Source organism: Hemibagrus wyckioides, linkage group LG09 (genome assembly GCF_019097595.1).
Source record: "Hemibagrus wyckioides isolate EC202008001 linkage group LG09, SWU_Hwy_1.0, whole genome shotgun sequence".
NCBI classification, from domain to species: Eukaryota; Metazoa; Chordata; class Actinopteri; order Siluriformes; family Bagridae; genus Hemibagrus; species Hemibagrus wyckioides.
The window spans coordinates 20,115,657-20,135,566 of record NC_080718.1 but is presented as its reverse complement, the minus strand read 5'-3'; the positions used below and the strand labels follow the sequence as shown (position 1 = coordinate 20,135,566).

At 37.4% G+C, this 19,910-nt stretch overlaps 4 protein-coding genes across 6 annotated transcripts in view; 2 read left to right on the top strand and 2 right to left on the bottom strand.

Moving 5' to 3' along the window:
• Positions 1 to 219: 219 nt before the first annotated feature.
• On the top strand, positions 220 to 3,498 carry LOC131359126 (CD209 antigen-like protein D). Its single transcript, XM_058398727.1, has 6 exons — positions 220 to 412; positions 905 to 1,021; positions 1,136 to 1,399; positions 1,587 to 1,750; positions 3,031 to 3,167; positions 3,271 to 3,498. Exons 1-6 carry the CDS (start codon positions 319 to 321, stop codon positions 3,422 to 3,424), a joined length of 930 nt encoding a protein of 309 aa, XP_058254710.1. The 5' UTR covers positions 220 to 318; the 3' UTR covers positions 3,425 to 3,498.
• Positions 3,499 to 3,526: 28 nt separating this feature from the next.
• Positions 3,527 to 11,361, bottom strand: ttc8 (tetratricopeptide repeat domain 8). The gene is made up of 14 exons (XM_058398723.1): positions 11,117 to 11,361; positions 9,157 to 9,277; positions 8,992 to 9,058; positions 8,257 to 8,416; positions 8,039 to 8,128; positions 7,875 to 7,919; positions 7,546 to 7,631; positions 7,299 to 7,386; positions 7,087 to 7,197; positions 6,838 to 6,977; positions 6,572 to 6,746; positions 6,350 to 6,472; positions 5,136 to 5,219; positions 3,527 to 4,606 (listed from the first exon to the last, which is right to left on the bottom strand). Exons 1-14 carry the CDS (start codon positions 11,234 to 11,236, stop codon positions 4,490 to 4,492), a joined length of 1,527 nt encoding a protein of 508 aa, XP_058254706.1. The 5' UTR covers positions 11,237 to 11,361; the 3' UTR covers positions 3,527 to 4,489.
• Positions 10,748 to 18,618, top strand: LOC131359125 (putative E3 ubiquitin-protein ligase UBR7). Of its 2 annotated transcripts, none has more exons than XM_058398725.1 (13): positions 10,748 to 10,862; positions 11,599 to 11,722; positions 12,501 to 12,628; positions 14,063 to 14,196; positions 14,335 to 14,395; positions 14,663 to 14,758; positions 14,890 to 14,943; positions 15,040 to 15,145; positions 15,587 to 15,735; positions 15,989 to 16,189; positions 16,689 to 16,842; positions 18,055 to 18,116; positions 18,196 to 18,618. In XM_058398725.1, the coding sequence occupies exons 3-13, from the start codon at positions 12,509 to 12,511 to the stop codon at positions 18,286 to 18,288; spliced, it is 1,230 nt and encodes a 409-aa protein (XP_058254708.1). In that variant the 5' UTR covers positions 10,748 to 10,862; positions 11,599 to 11,722; positions 12,501 to 12,508; the 3' UTR covers positions 18,289 to 18,618. The 2 variants fall into 2 exon arrangements, with proteins under 2 accessions (XP_058254708.1, XP_058254707.1); XM_058398724.1 differs by having other exon boundaries at positions 12,475 to 12,628.
• Positions 18,619 to 18,736: 118 nt separating this feature from the next.
• LOC131359123 (BTB/POZ domain-containing protein 7-like) overlaps positions 18,737 to 19,910 on the bottom strand; it is a 29,810-nt gene continuing 28,636 nt past the window's right edge. For both annotated transcript variants that reach the window (XM_058398721.1, XM_058398722.1), the window contains exon 11: positions 18,737 to 19,910. This exon is cut by the window's right edge and continues 2,600 nt beyond it. The gene's annotated coding sequence lies outside the window, so the exon portion shown is untranslated.

Below are 19,910 nucleotides of genomic sequence, written 5' to 3'. Positions count from 1 at the left end.
TTTGGTATAAAATCTACTGCAGAAACCCTAACCCTAGGTTGCATTATGACTTTTAATGACTATTTAATGATATTATTTTATTTTATTTTATTTTATTTAAATATTATTTGATCAACAGAAATTTCCGTGGTATTTTCTTCATCACAACAAACATGAATCATCTCTGCAAAAGCTTTAGGTCCACCCACAATCAGCAGTAATTGAGTTCAGCGACACTGTCAGGACAAACAGTTTCTGCTGCACAAAGTAAAGAGTAAAGACCACTGACACGTAATGCACTTTTCACGTATCTAGCGTTATCTTAAAAAAGTGCCAATTATGAGGAACTCTGAAAACCATGGAAAGGACACATACAATGAATTAGACAACCAAGATGATTTCACTGGAGATGTTAATCCTCTATATTCAAAAAGTAAGTAAATATATATTTATCAAACATGACAAGGTGTAGATTCAGTTTGTTATTTAGCATGTTTTATGGAATTTGAGAGATAAATGGGTTTGCAGTTGATTAGGTTTTTTAGCTTTTCTGATCGATTTGGTCGCTATTTTAATTATCTGTAAAACAAACCCTTAGACTTTTTTATTGTGACATTAACAGTGGCCAATTCTAAAGTCATAAATTCTGAATACACAAGAAATATATCTCACCATTTTGTTGTAGTGCATAAGCTATATTTTCATATAGTAACTGCAGACTATAATTGCTTTACATGGTGCATTTTTTTGCTGTTTGACAGAATTAAGCGACAACAACAGGCCTTCCCAGGTCATCACACAAATAATAAGAGCAGCAATCAAATCAGTAGTCATTAATAGCCTAATAGCGATAACTCTCATATCTTTACACTGTCTTTGCACACTGTCCTGACTGTAGATTTGATTGACGTTTTTTCGTATCTAGCGCCCAGGTTTACTGTCAGAGATGAACTGGGCTCTAAGTCTTATCGACTGGCAGCCATTGGTCTGGGGGTCCTAAGTGCTGTATTTCTTTTGGTTGTAATAGGACTAAGTGTTCACAGTGAGTATATATTGAAATGCTAAAAAATGTCTATAGTAGTAGACGTTATGAAAGTTCCATAACTCTGAAAGCTGAGCTGATGAAAGACAGAGCTCTAACTTGTTCATTCTCCAGTTAACAGGGTGAATAACAAACATGACATCCTGTCTCTCAACTCATCAGTAATCAGCTCTCAACTTGCTCAGCTACAGTCAGACCACAAAAGCCTGACCGAGTCCAGGAATGAACTTAAAATCCAACACATTGAAGACGTAAAAAAGATCACATCCCTGCAGGTAGATTTGAGCAGAGAGACAAGACTGAAGAATGAGCTAAGGTCACAAAAACAAAAATTAGAAAACGACAAAACAAAACTCCAATCTCAAATGTCACATCTTGGTAAGTTTGTTTTTCATAATGTGCCTTCTAATAACTGCAAATCTTTTTGTCTTTGTTTTTCAAAGAATGCATTCACACAGCAGGAAACCTGTTAGCTGTGATGTTCACCCATTTCATTTCTTTTGGCATTTCAACTTGATGTATTTTTTTCTTAGATTTGTGTTCTATTTGTGTTCAATTTTAACAGAAGACAACTGTGGTAAGTGCTTGCCTAACTGGGTGCTGATGAACAGCACATGTCTTTATTTTGCTATGTCTTCGATGACTTCACGCAGAGGCTGGGATGGAGCCAGGGAGGACTGCATAAAAAATGGAGCTGACTTAGTGGTCATAGATTCAAAGGAGAAACAGGTCAGAAATAAACCTTCACTGTCTATATACATGGTTTTCTCCACAGTAAATTATTTCAAATTCTGTTTCTGAATTCTGTAAAAAAAACAAAAAAAAAAAACAAAACAAGGCACTATATGGCCAAAAATTTGTGGACACCTGACCACCAAAGATACCGATATGAGTGTGTCATATTAGCAGTGTGCGAGGAAAAGGACAGTTAATTGTCCATGGTTAACCCCAAGGTTTCCTGCAGTGGCTGAAGGGTATGATCATTTAGCTGACCTCTGAGCTTTCCCTCAGTCTTGTAGCTGAATGAGCACAAATCTAATGAAAGGCCTTCCCAAAAGAGTGAAGGTTATCATAACACCAAAGGTGGGGACCAAGTCAATATTAATACCCATAGTATTGGAATGGGATATTCAAGGCCAGGCTGAGGTGTGATTTCCAAAGTTTCCAAAAACGTTAGTCTAGTTTGTTTTAATGTAATACTCATCAATGCCTCGTTAAAACGCATATAAAACCATTGGATTGTTTTCGTGGTGATATTTTTTAAGTATATTTTTTCACTGAATAAAAAACTGTGCTACACACCAGTGTTTATACAAGGTCGATGAACACTTGCATCTCTAGCATCATATCTCAGCTTAACCTAGTCTTTTTATGTCTTTTTGAAAGGAAAGCTGTATTCTTCGTAGTCTCAGAGTTTCAAATACCCTGTGCAAGACATTTATGCCTCTTTTTTAATCGTAATAAATCGTCAATAATATTGAAGGGAAGTAATCATCTTTAATGAATTATTAATATCAATAATTCATTAAAGATGATTGCTTCCCTTCAATACTACTGTGATTTAAGAAGATTATCAGTTATAAATCAGTTATAAATCTTTTAGTTGTCATGAGACCAGGCAGACATCTGTAGTTGGTTTTGAGAATAGGTGTTGTTTAAGAACTGTAGATGAGTACCATTATTTGTATACAAATTGACTAATCACTAACACTGATATTACAATCTATACTATCTATGGCAATTTTTTGTCTTCCTTTGGTATTTCAAAGCCCCCTAATTTTTTGTTAGCACATTGTATAGCAAGGTTGAGATATAAATCCTCAATGCACCTACTGCACAATCATAATGTAAGGGAATGAATAATGAATACATTCATGTGTATAGAGTAAAGTGCATTTTTAAGCTGTACATATTGTTGCATTCACTTCACCACAGGAGTGAGAAGTTTAGTCTGAGGCTGGAAACAGTCTCTAGCTAATAACATTATTACCTTCCACTCTTCTGCTTAGGAGTTTATAGTAGAGAGTTTAAAAGCACTTCGGTACAACCTACCATTCAGTTATTACAATGGATTTTGGATCGGACTGAAAGATGAACATACAGAAGGGATCTGGAAATGGCTGAATGAGATTACACTGACACAAAGGTACCTGATTTCATTTCATTTGCTACTGCAGAATAGGATAACTATGAGCTTGTTTCTTTATTATATTATGGTAAAAGGATAAAAAAGTATATGGTTTTTATAGCTACTGGATGGACGGGGAGCCAAATGATGACCGGTCTATAGAGGATTGTGCGGCTGTGTATCCCACTGCTAATCCAATGAAGGCCTGGAATGATGCACCATGTTCACACCCACTAAGATGGATCTGTGAGAAGGAAATGGATAAAACACTGTAGAATTCTCAATTAATCATGACTATCTTGGTTTTGCCCAATAGTAATAGTGATAGTTCATTAAAGACAAAACAATACTCTTATAGATTTATTTTTAGGTAAGCAATTACCTTAATCACTCTCTCTCTCTCTCTCTCTCTCTCACACACACACACACACACACACACACAAACTGAACTCTGTTACACTTAAATAAACTAGGACTTTGTGCTTCTGGGAAATAGATGGTACACTGCTACTTTTACACTCTACTTGACAAAAATAAGGGCAAAATTCACGGAGTAAAAGTAATTTAATAATAGTTTAATAATAATATTAATAATAGTAATTAATAATTGATGTAATAGAAGAAATGAATTAAGGAAATAAAATGCCTGACAGAAGGTCTGAGATCTGATGTTATTTTCTCTTAAACAGAAAAATAAATGCTTTTGAGTAGTTACAAACTTTGAAACAAATTTAAGAATATAAATTTCCTAAAAAATTATCTTTGACTAACCAGATTGTTGACAATAAATGTTATTATTTTAAAAAATCTGCTCTCTTCTACCCACTTCTCTCCTTATGTTCCAAATTATTACACTTTGAAATCATGTTGCCATTGTCCATGTGCATATTTCATTTAGGATCTGCTGTAGGAATGTGGTAGAATATGGTAGCATGTATTTATAGGCATGGGAAAGGTTTTGTAATAAATAATAATAATAATAATAATAATATGAATAATATGAATAAAACAGAACCATCGCTCATTATTTTCATATTCAAAAACTTGACACTGAAATGAGTAAAATAACTATTTGCATGTATGCATTTTTAATCCTAAACATGTAGACAAGTTTACATCTCACATAATATTTTCAAAAGAAATCTTTTTAAAATTGCAATTATTTGCTGAGATTTATCATAGATATTTAAATATTTACTGAATTCATTTAAATCTCTGTTCGGTCTAAAAAATAGCATGAAAAGTGCCTAGACATTTTAATTTCTCTAGATGTTTTAAAATGTTTTAAAGCCTGCTTTACTGTGCCTTTCACATAATGTGTAAATATCGCAAGGAAAGATTCAGAGCACAGCAAAGTGCTGTCTGAGAGTCTTCAGGAGCTGTTGTGAGTCCACATGTTCAGGAAAAGCATCTTCTGACTTCTGGGCAGCCATGTAACTACTCTGAAGATCACCCACCTTTCAAATAAAATACACAGATAGACACAGGGTATAAATTGGAGTTTAGTGAAAAGTGAAAAATTCATCAGATACAGACTAAAAGCTTCAGTTAATGTAAATGAAACGTGGATAAAATAGGCAAAAAATGTGATCTCAGTGAGCGTGACATGGTTACTGGTACCAAACAGGAAACAACTGTTTCCTGTTCTTCAATGACAGGAGTGAGACCAAAAGTTTTCTTCAGATGTAGTGCATCTGCTTAAAGGCCGCCTATTCAGAGTTGCTTTTCACCTCAGCTATAAAGTGATTATTTTTTACTCCGGGTTTTCTGCAGTTTGAACATTTGGGTGGCTGATTGGATAATTCTATGAATGAGCAGGTGTACAGTACATACTAAACTGGACAGTGAATGTATGTTTAAATTGTATTGTGTCACTCTAGTAACATGAATAACTGAATGCTGTGACATAGAGAGGTGTCCGAAATCAGCCAACATCATGGGAAAATACCTGCAAGAAGAATAATAGTTGAATAGAATATTGCTTACCTTATCTGACAGTACAGCGAAGTTGAAATGTGGTTCATACATATGGGGAGCGAGAGAAGCAGCTGTTTGCAAAAAGGCTTTTGCCTGTAACAAAAACATCACTGTCAATGGAACTAAATTACATGTTAATTATTTCAGATGATCTGTGGAAAATGTTTTGCTCCCTCAGATTCCATATGTGAATTGGTTTCAGTGGAAGATTATTTATATGACCCAAATTCATTTTGGAGTATAAAGGTAGCCTTATGTCTGAATACGCATTACATTTCTGCATGCAACCAGTTTTTTGTGGAATCACTGTACCCTTGAGCAAAGCCAAAACAAAAGCTATTCTAAAATGAAAGCCTTATAACGTCATTAATAATAATAAAAAAAAATCTTTAATATTCTTTGCTCCACATGCACATTCCCGGGTAAAAGGATTATAACAGTGTCTGCGGAGCAAGGGCCTTAGAACAGTGTAGCCTAAATAGCAAGTCCATTTCTCATTGAACCCAGAGGCTGATGCAAGCCAGCTCCAATAATTAAACTATGCACCCACATGAACTAACATTTGCCAACAAATGTTCAGGCTCTCAGAATGCAGGCTACTTTTATTTAATTAAAAGGAACACAAACCAAAATGAAATATATTATAATCAGCCATGTTTACAGCTAATGACATTTCACACTGAACAAGTAAGAAATAGAACACGACATGGCATGCCTTTATAGGTAAATAATAAAGTACAGGCTTTTGTGATGTGGCACGATGGACCAAATAAATGCAGTTTGTTTTCTGAGAACCTGTTCAGCTGTCAATACTGAAGACTTCCTTAAAGTTTATTTCTTACAGAATGACAGATTTACCTTTATTTGCTAAATAAATGTCATTTCAAAGAAAACGTCATATTCAAGAAAATTATACATTTTTGTGGCATGTAAAACAGTCCCTGTGTATGTTGGTACTACAGAAATAATATCTTTATTATTAAATATAATATTACTATTTATTAAATTTAATAGTATCTTTTGACCAATCACACGAGAATTCAATAACAGTGTGGTATACAAAGAGTTTAAAAATTTTTTTTGTTGAAATAAAATCTATGAAATTAATAATTAGCTAGTTTGGCACATACACATACTACAAGCCCCCAAAATTACACATTACAATATATTTAAAATAAATAAATAAAATCATGAGATTGATAGAACTGATAAATGTGCCTTACCTGCTCAATGTGGCCTTTGCGTAGCTCCAGCACTGCTAAGTTGTTGTAAGCTTCTGCATGATCATTGTTAAATGCCAAAGCTAGTTTAAAACACTGATAAGCTAGCGTCAAGTCACCAATACCCTGCATGAAAGAGATACAACAGAACAAAGAGCTATCAGTTTTCTATATACTTAACCAGTAAGAGCTTTTTTTTAGTTGAATGTTGGGAGTCAGACGCACCACTGCAACATGTCCAATATTATACCAGATATCAGCCTGCTCCTCATCACTGGAAACCAGGGCTAATGCCCTCTCAAATGAAGACAGAGTCATGTCATACTGCTGAGCATAAAAGCAGCACAGTCCCAGATTATTGTAGAGTTGGCAGTTATATACACCCATCTGCAGCAACCGTCTGAGGAACGTGAAGTAGATATAGTAGCATTACATATTTATACAATCTCCCATATTCAATGACATTCTTTCTTCTTCATAAGGAAGGTAACCTGTAGAAACGCAAGGCGATCTCTGGCTGATCTGTATAGAAATGGTTGCTTCCTATGCAGGCAATGGCCTCCACATGTGTGTTGTCCTGCTTTAAGACATCTTTGTAATACTCTGTAGCCGAAGTGATGTTGTTCATCTCCTAAAGTGGCCAAAGTTTTCAAGTTACTACACTTGGCTAAATATAGTTTCATTGTAGCTCAAAATGACATCTGCATATTTGTCTATCAGAATCTGACAGCTATACATGCCTCATGAATGCGAGCAATCCCAGTCAACAAAGTCACTTCTCCTGGGAAATGGTCCAGGCCTTGTTTAAAAAGGCTCAAGGCAGTTATGGGTTGATCCATTCGCTGATATACCTGTGCACAAAGACAAAGAGAGAGCATCAGTTTCCTGTTATATATTTCCATTATTTTATGTGTGCAGTATAAATAAGTTAACTGGAATGAACTTTTTTTACTTTTGCAAGGTAGAGGTAAGTGTCTACAAACTCTTGATGATTGAGGGCTGATCTGAATTGTTTCTCAGCTTCACGATACAAACCAAGCCTGCAAATGCAAACATCCAACCAGTCAGTCAATACAGTCAACATGCAACATCAAGAATCAGAATAAATCTCTCTTTAATTTTACAGTGTAATTAACGGGACCCATTTCAAATAAATGTGTCAACTCTAGCAATAAGTTGTTATAATAGTGTTTTGTCACCTATAATAACACTTCCCAAGTTGGACTTTCCACCACCAATCCTTGAACTGTGCATGCTCCGTAGCGAGTGCAGCTAGGTCCAAAGCCTGAAATGTTTCACAAAGGAAACAGTTAAACCATGGACTGCAAACAAATCTATGCTTTATTGCTCACCCCATTTACCCACACATTACCAGTTTCTACCCACTAAATGTGTCTCACCTATCACACAAAATCAGTATCAAGACACTGAAAGCTACTTTTCTTCTGAACACATGCTTCTTTTAGCACATGTAAAGCCAGATATTGCATCTACTTGGTATAAGCAAAAAGTGACATGGACTACTTACGTTTTTGACATCATTCTCGTGGTGAAAAATGTATTCAAATAAGGTCTGGCATAAGAGTAAGAGAGAGAAAGAGATTTGTAATCATTTAAGACTGGAATTAAGAAATAATTATTATTCCTAGAATGTCAAATCCATTAGAGACTTGTGATTTGTAGTTGAAATACCTTGGATAAATTTGGTTTCTGTGCATACTTTGCAAGATTTAACCTGGACAAGTTTATAAATGGTCCATCCGGATGTGTTAACATAGAAGCCTGAAAGATTGATAAAACAGCTGGTTACATTCTTGAAACACATGCAATTACTGTCATAAGCTTTAAATGGTACTCTTGAGGTAAACAGCTGAATATCACTGAATATGCAAACTGTGTAACAGCCTTACCGTGCCCAATCGGACAAATCTCCCAGAAGCACTAGTGACTGGACGAGCAGTGTTTGCAGTTCGAGGTGTTCTGATGGCTTGCTCCATTGTCCCTGGTCTACCAGACTGAGTGCTGGGCCTTACAAATCCTGTAATGGGACGTCCTGACTGGGTCATGGGTCTAAAAAAAACCATCAAAGACAGTGAAAAAATCTCTTTTGGATTCTGCCATTAAGGGTTGCCACATTGAATAACTGATCCACATATTTGATTACTCCGGATGCCCTTCCAGATTCAACCCTCCCATTTTTATCCAGGCTTGGGAGAGGCATTGAGAGTGCATGGATGAGTGAAAGCCCCAGTGGGTGGGATGGTCCCATGCCCAGGAAACAAACCTAGGCCACGGTGGTAAAAGCATGGGATCCTAGCCACTAGACCAAAATTTGAAACTGTTGGACCTACAGCTCTCAAAGTGAAGAGAATAATGATTGTGTATTTAGCAATGGTAGAAAACACAGTATCAAAATCATGTTTATTATGGAGTTCTTAGAATGTTCGACCGGTTGAATAGGTTTAATAAAAACTTTAATAACTGAGTGGGTCTTTGCCTGTATTTTTTTAATAGGTAATGGGACCCCTGCCTTTATTCATTATCCTTCACCTGTTTTTTTATAATGATGGTTTGGTTAGGTATGCTCACAGCTTACAAATAACATACCTAATACAAGCTAAATTAATGCATTAGCCTTTATAAACCTGACAGCTGGAGTAGGTCCTCCTCCACCCTGGCTTGTTCCAGGCAGCCTCAGTGATGTTCCAGGTCCTAACAAAAAAAAAAAGAGTTTCATTTGTTTTAATAGTGACACAGCATAAAAATTAGGCTGATGCTGGGGTTGATGACAGCGTTATGGAAATACCTACGTGCTACTTGTGCAATGGCACTTTCATCCAACATTATTTCTGCAATGCCCTCCTGGTCAACATCCACTTCATCAATATACACCATCTCAGTCAGGGCCCTTGTCTTCAGGCTCCAAGCTGCCTTCAGGGTGCCAGAAGAAGTATTTTAATAAACTAAAATAAAGTGTCTTTCAACAAAATGGTTCCCTTTCTTGTGTACACATTCTACCATTAAGGTCTTCAGTGGGAAGATGCACACCGGTAAAATATAAAGGCTAAACACACTTGTGAATTTCCCTGTTTAAACACACCTTATCTTACTCAGTAATTAAATTTATTTTACTTGAGTAATTAAAAGTTTAGTAGATGTGTTAAAGCAGTAAAAAAATCACAGAACTGTGACATTTGACATATATTCACTCTATGAATAAAGGGGCATTGGGTAGGACCAGATTAAAGCAGATATACATTGAGTAACACTGAGGTACAGGTGTAGGTATAACTCGAAGGGTAAAGTGGGTGTGATTAAGGTTCTAGCTAAATGTCTGCTACTACTACACCTCACTGACAGGAATACTGGACATCAAGGAACAGGGATTAAACAGACATGAGCTGTTACCTCAGAAATATGGAGTGACGTTTGAAGTTCCTTGGCAAAAAGGTGAGGTAGAAAGGAGTGATAAATCAAACATTTAAGTTAGAAGCAAATACCCTATAATGCTTGAAAAGTGTTTTCACAAAGCAAAACAAACTTGATTTAAAAAAAAAAATTAAATATATGTGTATATATATATATATATTAAAGAAAATTAATGTGCAATATACACTTTATTGCCAAAAGTTTTGGGACACCCCTACAAATCATTGAATTCAGGTGTTCCAATCACTTCCATGGCCACAGGTGTATAAAATCATCAAGTACATAGGCATGCAGACTGCTTCTACAAACATTTGTGAAAGAATGGGTCGCTCTCAGGAGCTCAGTGAATTCAAGCGTGGTACCATGATAGGTTGCCACCTGTGTATTCATGAAATTTCCTCACTACTAAATATTCCACGGTCAACTGTTAGTGGTATTATAACAAAGTGGAAGCAATTGGGAACAACAGCAACTCAGCCACAAAGTGGTAGGCCATGTAAAATCACAGAGCGTGATCAGCGCATGTTGAGATGCACAGTGTGCAGAAGTTGCCAACTTTCTGCAGAGTCAATAGCTACAGACCTCCAAATTTCATGTGGTGTTCAGATTAGTTCAAGAACAGTGCTTCCTGAAATGGGTTTTAATGGCCGAGCAGCTACATCCAAGCCTTACATCAATGCAAAGCGTTGGATGCAGTGGTGTAAAGCATGCCGCCACTGGACTCTAGAGCAGTAGAGATGTGTTCTCTGGAGTGACGAATCACGCTTCTCTGTTGTTGGTTTTCAGAGGTTGAGCTAGGCCCCTTAGTTCCAGTGAAAGGAACTGTTAATGCTTCAGCATACCAAGACATTTTGGACAATTTCATGCTCCCAACTTTGAGGGAACAGTTTTGGGGAGTTTTTTGTAAGCAGGTTTTTAAGAAAATAACACAAGAGTAAAGCCAATAATATTAAACATTTATGTATTTATTAATGTAAGTGGTACGTGGTTTATCAGCTTGGCCTTTACTTTAGTAGCCGCTAGCTGGTCAGACGAAGTTAGTCTGGCTTCACACTGTCCTGGAGAGCTGGAGTGATATGACGACTAGGTAATATTAAACAAACCATGTAATGTTAACTTAGTTATCTATCTATCAAGCAAAATTAATTTCTTTAACAGAAACGGGACACGAGTAGCAGCTAGAACCTACGACCACTACTGTTTATAATCTGTCTGTGATTTATTGTTATTTTAACCGCAGTCCAGTTTAAGAGGATTATGTTCTAGTCAAGCTAGCTAGCGTTAGCAATCCTGCTGCTATATAGCCGTCCAGACGTGTTATATCCATCTAAACAGACGCACCTGGTCGTACGGATTTTCCTCCAACACCTTCGTGCAAAGATCTGAACATTTCTGGTACTTCCTTCTCCTGAAATAACTCCATGCAAGAAATAGAGGATCCATAGATAACGTCACTTCCATTTTATTCTAAAGCGAATTGCGTTTCGTTCTATCGCTAGTTTAGCTTAGCTGAGTTAGCTAAAGCCTCTTTAGCTGACTCTCAGGCGTCCCGTTACCCCCAGCAACACAAGGCAGCGCTCTGCGCATGCGCCTGTCTGTAAAAACCGCGTTTAATGCTTACATGCTTACTACAGATACATTTACTGTGCTCCTGATTAAACTGTAGTGATTTAATACACACGGCACAGTAGGCACAAATGAATTACGTTTAGAAATCATAATAAATTCACATTTCTAATTGTACTGTTTAATTGTGGGGGGATTTATAAAGCGGGCGTGTGGCTGTATAATAAACATCATTTCTGGTTTATTCTATGTTACAGACGCAGGTGAAGCTTCTGTGTTGTTTTGGAGGGACAATGATTCTTTGTTGAATCTGACCCTGTCTCTCAGTCAGTCCTCTGCTGCTCCTCACTAAACAGCCACCCACACCAAATAAGGAAACAGGTAAGGGATTTTGTATTAAAATTCTTTTTCTAAAAAAAACAAAAGAAAACAAACCCTATTAACTGTTCAATTAGACAAAAGTATACAATCAAAGACCATAAGGATATATAGATGTATTTTTTCTGTAGGAATATGTGACAAACTGCTAGGGCGCAGATTTATAACAAAACAGATCACTGTCATTCGAGGTACGTTCACATGCTCTCGAAATGTTGGTTGATAACGAGTTTCAACCTGAACTCCTACCTGTAAATAAAGTATACTTTTGTTCTCGAAAGCAATTTCGAGATCCAAATTTGCAGCAAATTTTTAAATCTTGATTCCAGAGCTGGAAATAAGTTTCATAGTGGGTATTTTTTTTTTTGTTTTGTTTTAATACAACTTAGTCGTTGGTTTACGTTTGAATTCGTCGTTTTGCATCGTGTATATTTTAACAATGGGGATAAATGTCAAGAACATTAAAAAAATAATAATAATAATCTGCCTACCTAACGTGTTGTGAATTTATTTATACACAATTACTGTCCTACTTAACGCAGAACAATTGAGGCGCCCGTGAATACTGCATTATTTCGCGCCAAATTTGTCCCCGGGTCCAAACCGGAAGTCATGTGCTGCATGTTTCTGCTGTTTGTAACTCCGGGGTTTGTGCTCCTCTATTGTTGCTCCTGTCACACTGTGTGCTAGTCCCGTGTTTGTTGTTTTTGCTAGAACCGTATGTTTTTGTGTGTGTGTGTGTGTGTGCACGATAGCTAATCGGTTAAGGTCTTGTGTGTAGCGTAAGGAATGGATGTAAATAAAAGACAGGAGGCCACTAGCTCCATGGATGAGGTGGAGGATGAGGAGCTGTGTGAAGCTCTCGCCGTTTTGTCTGGAAGTGATCCGGATAAGTGTTCATATCCTCGGGTGAGACTTAACATCTTAATAATGATCTTAGTGATTATAAATGTGAAGTCATTTTCTTGTTGCTGATAATATTAACGATTGTGATTGAATTCAGTGATAGTGTGTCACTATGTGATTCAATCCCATACCCCTTACTCCTTATAGATTATCTAATGCACTAAACTATATTGCCTTTTGGGACACCCCTTCAAATCATTGAATTCAGGTGTTGGTTTTCAGGGGTTGGGCTCGGCCCCTTAGTTCCAGTGAAAGGAACTCTTAATGCTTCAGCTTCATACCAAGACATTTTGGACAATTTTATGCTCCCAACTTTGTGGGAACAGTTTGGGGATGACCGCTTCCTGTTACAACATGACTGCACACTAGTGCACAAAGCAAGGTCCATAAAGACATGGATGAGTGAGTTTGGTGTGGAGGAACTTGACTGGCCTGCACAGAGTCCTGACCTCAACCTGATAGAACACCTTTGGGATGAATTACAGTGGAGACATCTCATCCGACATCAGTGCCTGACCTCACAAATGTGTTTTTAGAGGAATGGTCAAAAATTCTCCCAGAAGAGTTGAAGCTGTTATAGCTGCAAAGGGCGGGCCAACTCCATAATAGATGATTTATTGATAGATATATAGATAGATAGATACTTTATTTATTCATCCCAAAGGGAAATTTACAAATTTATTAAACCCTACGGATTAGGAATGGGATGTCATTTAAATTCATGTGCATGTTAAGGCAAAACTTTTGGCAATATAGTGTATTTCTCTGCATACCTGCCCTGCTAAAATAAAATCCCATACATTACATTAGTCTGACCTACCAGCTACAAAAACACTGACCGGACTTATTAAGTTAAGGAGGTTAGCAGGGGGGGGCAACTCCATATTACATTCATGTGCATGTGAAGGCAGATGTCACAGTTTTGGCCTGGCTTGCAGTCTCCGCTCAAATTTATCCAAAAGGTGTTCTCTCGGGTTGAGGTCAGGGCTCTGTGCAGGCCAGTCAAGTTCCTCCACACCAAACTCGCTCATCCATGTCTTTATGGACCTTGCTTTGTGCACTGGTGTGCAGTCATGTTGGAACAGGAAGGGGTCATCCCCAAACTGTTCCCACAATGTTGGGAGCATGAAATTGTCCAAAATGTCTTGGTATGTTGAAGCATTAAGAGTTCCTTCCACTGGAACTATAAGGGGCCGAGCCAAACCCCTGAAAAATAACACCTGAATTTGGGTGTCCCAAAATGTTTGGCAATATAATGTGATATATGTGAAATATAATGAGACTATTACATTCCAGCATATGCAGTGCATTAATGGAGGGAGTAGACAGCTGTTTTGAATGAAGCCTATATGCGGTAGCTTACTGTAGTTTGTTTATCTTTGTTTTGTTTTACTGTAGTTTGATTAATGTAGTTTGTTGTCTGTCTGTATGTTGCAGGGATATGTGAAACGACAGGCTGTGTTTGCTTGCAGTACCTGCACAGGTGAGGACATGGAGCCGGCTGGAGTCTGCCTGGCCTGTGCTAACACCTGCCACGATGGCCACAACATCTATGAACTGTACACGAAAAGGTACACCTCTCTTTATATAATGATTTGAAGTTCTCTTTTTTTTTTTTTGCACATTTGCTAATTTAATACACCACACCATGACCTTTATTTCTATTTTAATTCCCTTTTTTATTTTATTTATTTTGAATATTTTTACAGGAACTTTCGCTGTGATTGTGGTAACAGCAAGTTTGGCTCGTTTAAATGCACACTGATCCCTGTAAGTGGATGCCGGACTTATTCCTTAGCAGTCTGTGCAGCAAAATTCTTTCTTTGTAAAGTGACTGCTCAATCATCCTTCGTTAACAGTAATTAAAAAGCTAAAACACTTTTTAATTAGGCTTCAAGAAATGCCTGTTTGACCTGTTTGACCTGTCTGATAAGTTTATACCATGCACCACTTCAAATTCTTGCTGTGAATTTATACTAAAATATGAGATAATGCCAAGCCCAACATTGGTTTCATCTATGTTACACTTATTCGCAGGACAAAGAGGGACGAAACATCAAGAACGTTTATAATCACAATTTCTTTGGCCATTATTGCTCTTGTGACAGACCTTATCCTGATGAGGATGATAAGGTATGTGGTGCTGCTATTCCTTGAAATGTTAATGCACTAGTAGTTAAGTTTAGAAGCACTTCTAAAATTAACTTGACATGTACCATATCCATGCTGAACCTTTGTTGTGTTATTTTTCATTGTGGTGGTAGGTTGGTGAAGCAATGATTCAGTGTATTCTCTGTGAAGACTGGTACCACTCAAAGGTATGCTTTTCCTCCGTATTACATGAAGTCTTTCATGAAGCACAATTGATTATAGACTATAAAATTATGTCTCATTTTATTGCCGTCTTCTTTTAGCATCTGGGTTGTGCAGTCGTGGATTCGGAGGAGTTATTGGAGATGGTGTGTGAGAGTTGTATGAACAGCGCTCCCTTCCTTTGGACTTATGCTGCCTATTTTGCATGTAAGTCACACGTGCTCACACACCCATTTCCTATTCAAGTTATTCCTTTACAAAAGCACTTCCTTAAAGCATGGTAATATACACCGATCAGGCATAACATTATGAGCACTGACAGGTGAAGTGAGTAACACTGATTATCTCCTCATCATGGCACCTGTTAGTGGGTGGGATATATTAGGCAGCAAGTGAACATTTTGTCCTCAAAGTTGATGCGTTAGAAGCAGAAAAAATGGGCAAGCGTGAGGATTTGAGCAAGTTTGACCAGGGCCAAATTGTGATAGCTAGACGTCTGGATCAGAGCATCTCCAAAACTGCAGCTCCTGTGGGGTGTTCCAGTGCATCACAGTTTGTGTTTTGGCACCAAAAGGGGGACCAACACAATATTAGGCAGGTGGTCATAATGTTATGATCAGTGTAATGTGTATGATGTATTTCTTATAGGCCCTCCAGTAACCAACCTGAGTCTCTGTAGAGAGGATGAGGATGATACTGTGGCTGGAAATAAAGAAGAGAAAGATGCAATGTTGCCTTCATGCAGTAATTGCCATGATGGGCCCTCCACAAGTAAAGACTGTCAGAAGGAAGCGATGGTGAGGAACAGTCAACATGATACAGTGAAGATATTGTATTGTCTGCTAATGGGTACTGCACAAATCTTCATTAAAGAAAAGTTCTTGCTTTTTCAATTCTCATATTCCACCAGCAGAGGGAGCAAAATGTTCAAAATAAATTTGCCTCTCATTCAGCCCTTACAAGAAAAGGTTTACAAGGAACTTTTAATTTCTATTTGAACTTACATTACACATCATTCAATTAAATAGTACATTTCATTCACTTTAACAGCTCACCAGTAATGGAATTAAAGCTGTAAACCACAAGAGGACGCGTGAGGAGATGGAGAGGTGTCCTGCGAAGTGCCAGTCTGAAACTGCACCATGCAAACTGAAGGAGTTAAAGGCCAAAGGCTTGGTGAGGCCAAGGGTGGGGGCAGTGTTCTGGCCGTATGACTGGCGGATCAAGCTTTGCACTTGCACAAACTGCAAGGTAGGTTATTTCAAATCGTTCCTATTTCAGTACATGTGGCTATCACTTAAGAATGCTAGATGCTTGTACTGAAGATCCCACACCCAGTCTTGACCAATCCAGTTTTTTTTTGTTTGTACATGTCTGTGGTATTTGCTAACAAACTTGGTTGGCTATAAACAACCTGACTTGAAGGAGTAGGGAACCATTTACTCCCTGCTTAGTCCAATCCACTACCATGTCCTTTAACCTGGCCCTTCTTTCTCCTTCAAGCTTCATATCGGTCCTCCCTCATGACAGCAAAAAAACACCCACTCAAACAACTTGTTGATTCCTGCAGGATCCCGGTCCTGACCGCTAACGTGTACTGTCCTAAATTGAATTAAAAAGAAGTCTTCCTCGTTTTCAGTTGGCATATAATTTGAAAAAAGTAAATGTTAGTTACATGTTGAAGTCTGTACTTGAATTTCATATAAGGCCATCTTTTGTCGTATCTGTTTGCTTGCTAATCTCCCTTTAGAGATCGTACGTGGAAGCTGGTATTCAGTTCCTGATGGATGAGTCAGACACTGTGCTCGCATACGAGAATCAGGGCGAGGCATTGCTGGAGGAAGACCTGCTCATGTCCTGCCTCAGCTCCCTGGATCATGTCCAGCAGCTGGAGATCATTTATCGTAAGTAATACAGGATATTTTCAAAACAGCTATTTTCAAGAAGTCCTTAACGTAAGTCAAGTCCTTAACGTAACTAACTAATTATTTACAATAGTATCCGCTCTAAAAGATCAATTGCTGCTGTTCTGCAGAAAATGATTTTTAAAAAATTAATACATAAATATTTTTTAAATTGAACAAATTACCTTCCATAACCTTTTTACAGAGCAAACCTGGTTCAGAAAATTAATTTGTTTTTAAAATGTTTAATATGCTCTAGGTAATTATTACTTTGCTTGGACTTGTTTTATTGTTGCCCATGATTATGTTGTTTTCATAGCACTTACCTTGTACTTGTTGTCACACGTAAACAACAATGTCTGATAATACTATCCAACCCACGTATTGTCATCCATCCCGACAATGCAGTCTGGTTCAAATAAATATGGACTAACCTCATGTGTCTAAATTGTACAAAAGAACAGCTCTCAGTATCGGAGTTTCCTGAGAGGAATGGCAGGGACCTTGTGGTGAAGATGTGGAAAATGCCAAGGGATGCCTTTGGACATTTAATACTAAACTTTTTTGCCAAACATGGGTCATCATCTTTACTGTGTTTTGACATGTTGGAATTAATGAAGGGACAATCAGTCAAAAAAAATAAGTTTTGTATTTCAATAAATGATAGTGTCTGGTTTTCCAGACAGGATAGTGGTCTTAAAACATTATTTATATAGAGCCTTTTTCAAACCCAAGGTTCTCAAACATTTACATCAGCATGATGATAAACAGTTCTCCAGGCTGCTCGGTTTAGAAGACCTCGAGCAAAATTGCCCAATGGCATTCTAGTAGTGTGTTTGTCTCGGTTATACACTAGCCACCAGCCTACATCTCTAGATGTTGAAGAAAACTTTCAGAATATCCATTTGGCAGCATGACCTCTTACTATTTTTGGCTTTCTTACAAGCTCCACATGTTTACAGCTCTGTAGGTAAAGTAATGAGATGCAGAAATGTACTACTAAACACATTTTAATTGATTTGTAAAAACATGTACAAGTATTGTACTCAACAGGTCCCAGGTTAATATTTAGTAAGAAATTTCTTAAACACCAAATTATTTTTCATTGAAATTCAACAAGATTTTTTTCCAAAAACCATTAGATAAAATTGAGGTTTAATAATTTAGCTAGGATGACCTATTGCTTGAAATATTCTGATTTTATCTTTACAGAGTACAATGATATGAAATCAGAGCTACGAGAGTTCCTTCAGCAGTTTGCTGACCAGGGAAAGGTAAGTAGACACTTGAAATTCAAGCGAATACAAAAAATAGTGTAACAGACCATAACAACTATCTTCATCATGGCTATAGGATGTGACCCCTGAGGCTATCCACAAGTTTTTTGAAGAGCTTCAGTCAAGGAAAAGGAGACGGACCAGTGCTGGGCAGTATTACTGCAGCTGAGCTGGTATGGATGGTGGCCATCCTTGCATTCCAGCTTCTTCCTTTCTAAACATACTTGAAGCAATTGCAAGTGTTAATGTCAAGCTGCTAATGTATATCGCACACCTCACCCTGTCTGACATGGGAAGAGTGGACATTAGTGTATGTCCACATTAAGACTCATGTACAAGGTGGTCAATAAACTTGAACTGACTGTAATGGACTAGAGAGTTGGCTGGGGTCCAGAAACTAGACATTTTAAAAAAGATAGACAATTTGAAGGTTCAACTCAACCCATTAATCACTATGCTTTCGGCAAACTGGATGATTTAAATACAGTTTTGAAATGCATGTCGCTTCCTGTCATTATTGTAGTCAAAATGTACAATATGTGGGAGTAATCAATCTGTCCTCAATCAACACACACAGTAAGAATGCAAGAATATTTTTGAAGCAAGTTTATTCTAAGGATGCTTTCAAGCTGCAAAGCTGGTCACTGTTATTTACCCTCTCTGAGGTAACAGTAGAAAAATATAACTGGTGAAAAGTCATTACAAGAAATGCAATTATATTAAAAGTTTAAAGTACAATCAACATATCAGAAACAATTGTATCAAACCACAACACAAATCCAAGTAAAAGGTACCTAAGAGTTTAAAAATACTATTTAATTTTTTTCCAAAGATGTACGTGAGGCAGTACAGGCCATTTAGAAACTGGCGGATGGATACTTAGGCTCCTAAGGCGGCTTGCATAGGCCAAAATCCCTAATGTAATAAAACACTTGGCCCTCTGCACACCCAAGGCACACTCTCAGGTCATCTGCAGTATTAAACAGATGCAGCGATGAACCGAACAAAGCTCTCTGATCTCGGTTAGGACGATTTCTCCAACAACATGTGAAATGGATACAAATGCAAACTCTTGTTCTGCTACTAAGGTACATCACTGATGAGCAGCAAAACAGAACGGCAGAGTGCATTAGCAGCATTTTACTGTGTTAAAGGGTTTTTCCACAGTACTGATTAAAAAATACGACTTCTCACACTGTATCCTAGTCACACTCTTTAAATCTGTCCATGACTCGTGTAGCCAAATAAGGATTGTGGTCATTCATAAATCCTAGAAATTTCTGTGTAGAAAAATGTGGATTATGGAGTGTCACTTTGGATCAAGCATTGAAAACATACAAAAATCCTCTAATTTCCACATTGCATACATGTATAATCAGTCATCAACATGCAGTCCAATAACGAATATAGATGTATAAAATGCTAAGCTGGTGAGTTATTTCTTCTTTAGATTTTATGTGAATGAGAAATACAAGCTTACTTGTGTGAGAAGACCTTTCAGTAGCTCACAAACCATTGAGGGAAAAGAAAAAAAAAATGAAGTGCTACAACATTTTCTGGCATGCTTCTGTATCACTAGGTGGCACTGTAGATATGACAAAATGGAGTGAATGAGCTTGAGGGTAGTGCAGACTGCAAAAACATGCCTTTACGAATGTACATTATACACCAACCATGAGCTCAGTTAAAGTTGCACCAAAAAAAAAAAAAAAAACTCATCAAATTAAATCCATGGAAAATATGTAATGGCTTGCACTCATTTTTCTTGGTTTCTGAGCTCAAAATCCACAG

Coding starts and splice junctions, on each gene's coding strand:
- LOC131359126 (XM_058398727.1), top strand. CDS start 319: ATGAGGAACTCTGAAAACCATGGAAAGGACACATACAATGAATTAGAC. Junction 1,400..1,586: donor ATCTCAAATGTCACATCTTG/GTAAGTTTGTTT, acceptor CAATTTTAACAG/AAGACAACTGTGGTAAGTGC. Junction 3,168..3,270: donor GAGATTACACTGACACAAAG/GTACCTGATTTC, acceptor TGGTTTTTATAG/CTACTGGATGGACGGGGAGC.
- ttc8 (XM_058398723.1), bottom strand. CDS start 11,236: ATGGAAGTGACGTTATCTATGGATCCTCTATTTCTTGCATGGAGTTAT. Junction 6,978..7,086: donor GGATTGCTCGCATTCATGAG/GCATGTATAGCT, acceptor TGGCCACTTTAG/GAGATGAACAACATCACTTC. Junction 4,607..5,135: donor TCGCTGTACTGTCAGATAAG/GTAAGCAATATT, acceptor TTTATTTGAAAG/GTGGGTGATCTTCAGAGTAG.
- LOC131359125 (XM_058398725.1), top strand. CDS start 12,509: ATGGATGTAAATAAAAGACAGGAGGCCACTAGCTCCATGGATGAGGTG. Junction 14,396..14,662: donor TTAAATGCACACTGATCCCT/GTAAGTGGATGC, acceptor ACTTATTCGCAG/GACAAAGAGGGACGAAACAT. Junction 16,190..16,688: donor GCACTTGCACAAACTGCAAG/GTAGGTTATTTC, acceptor ATCTCCCTTTAG/AGATCGTACGTGGAAGCTGG.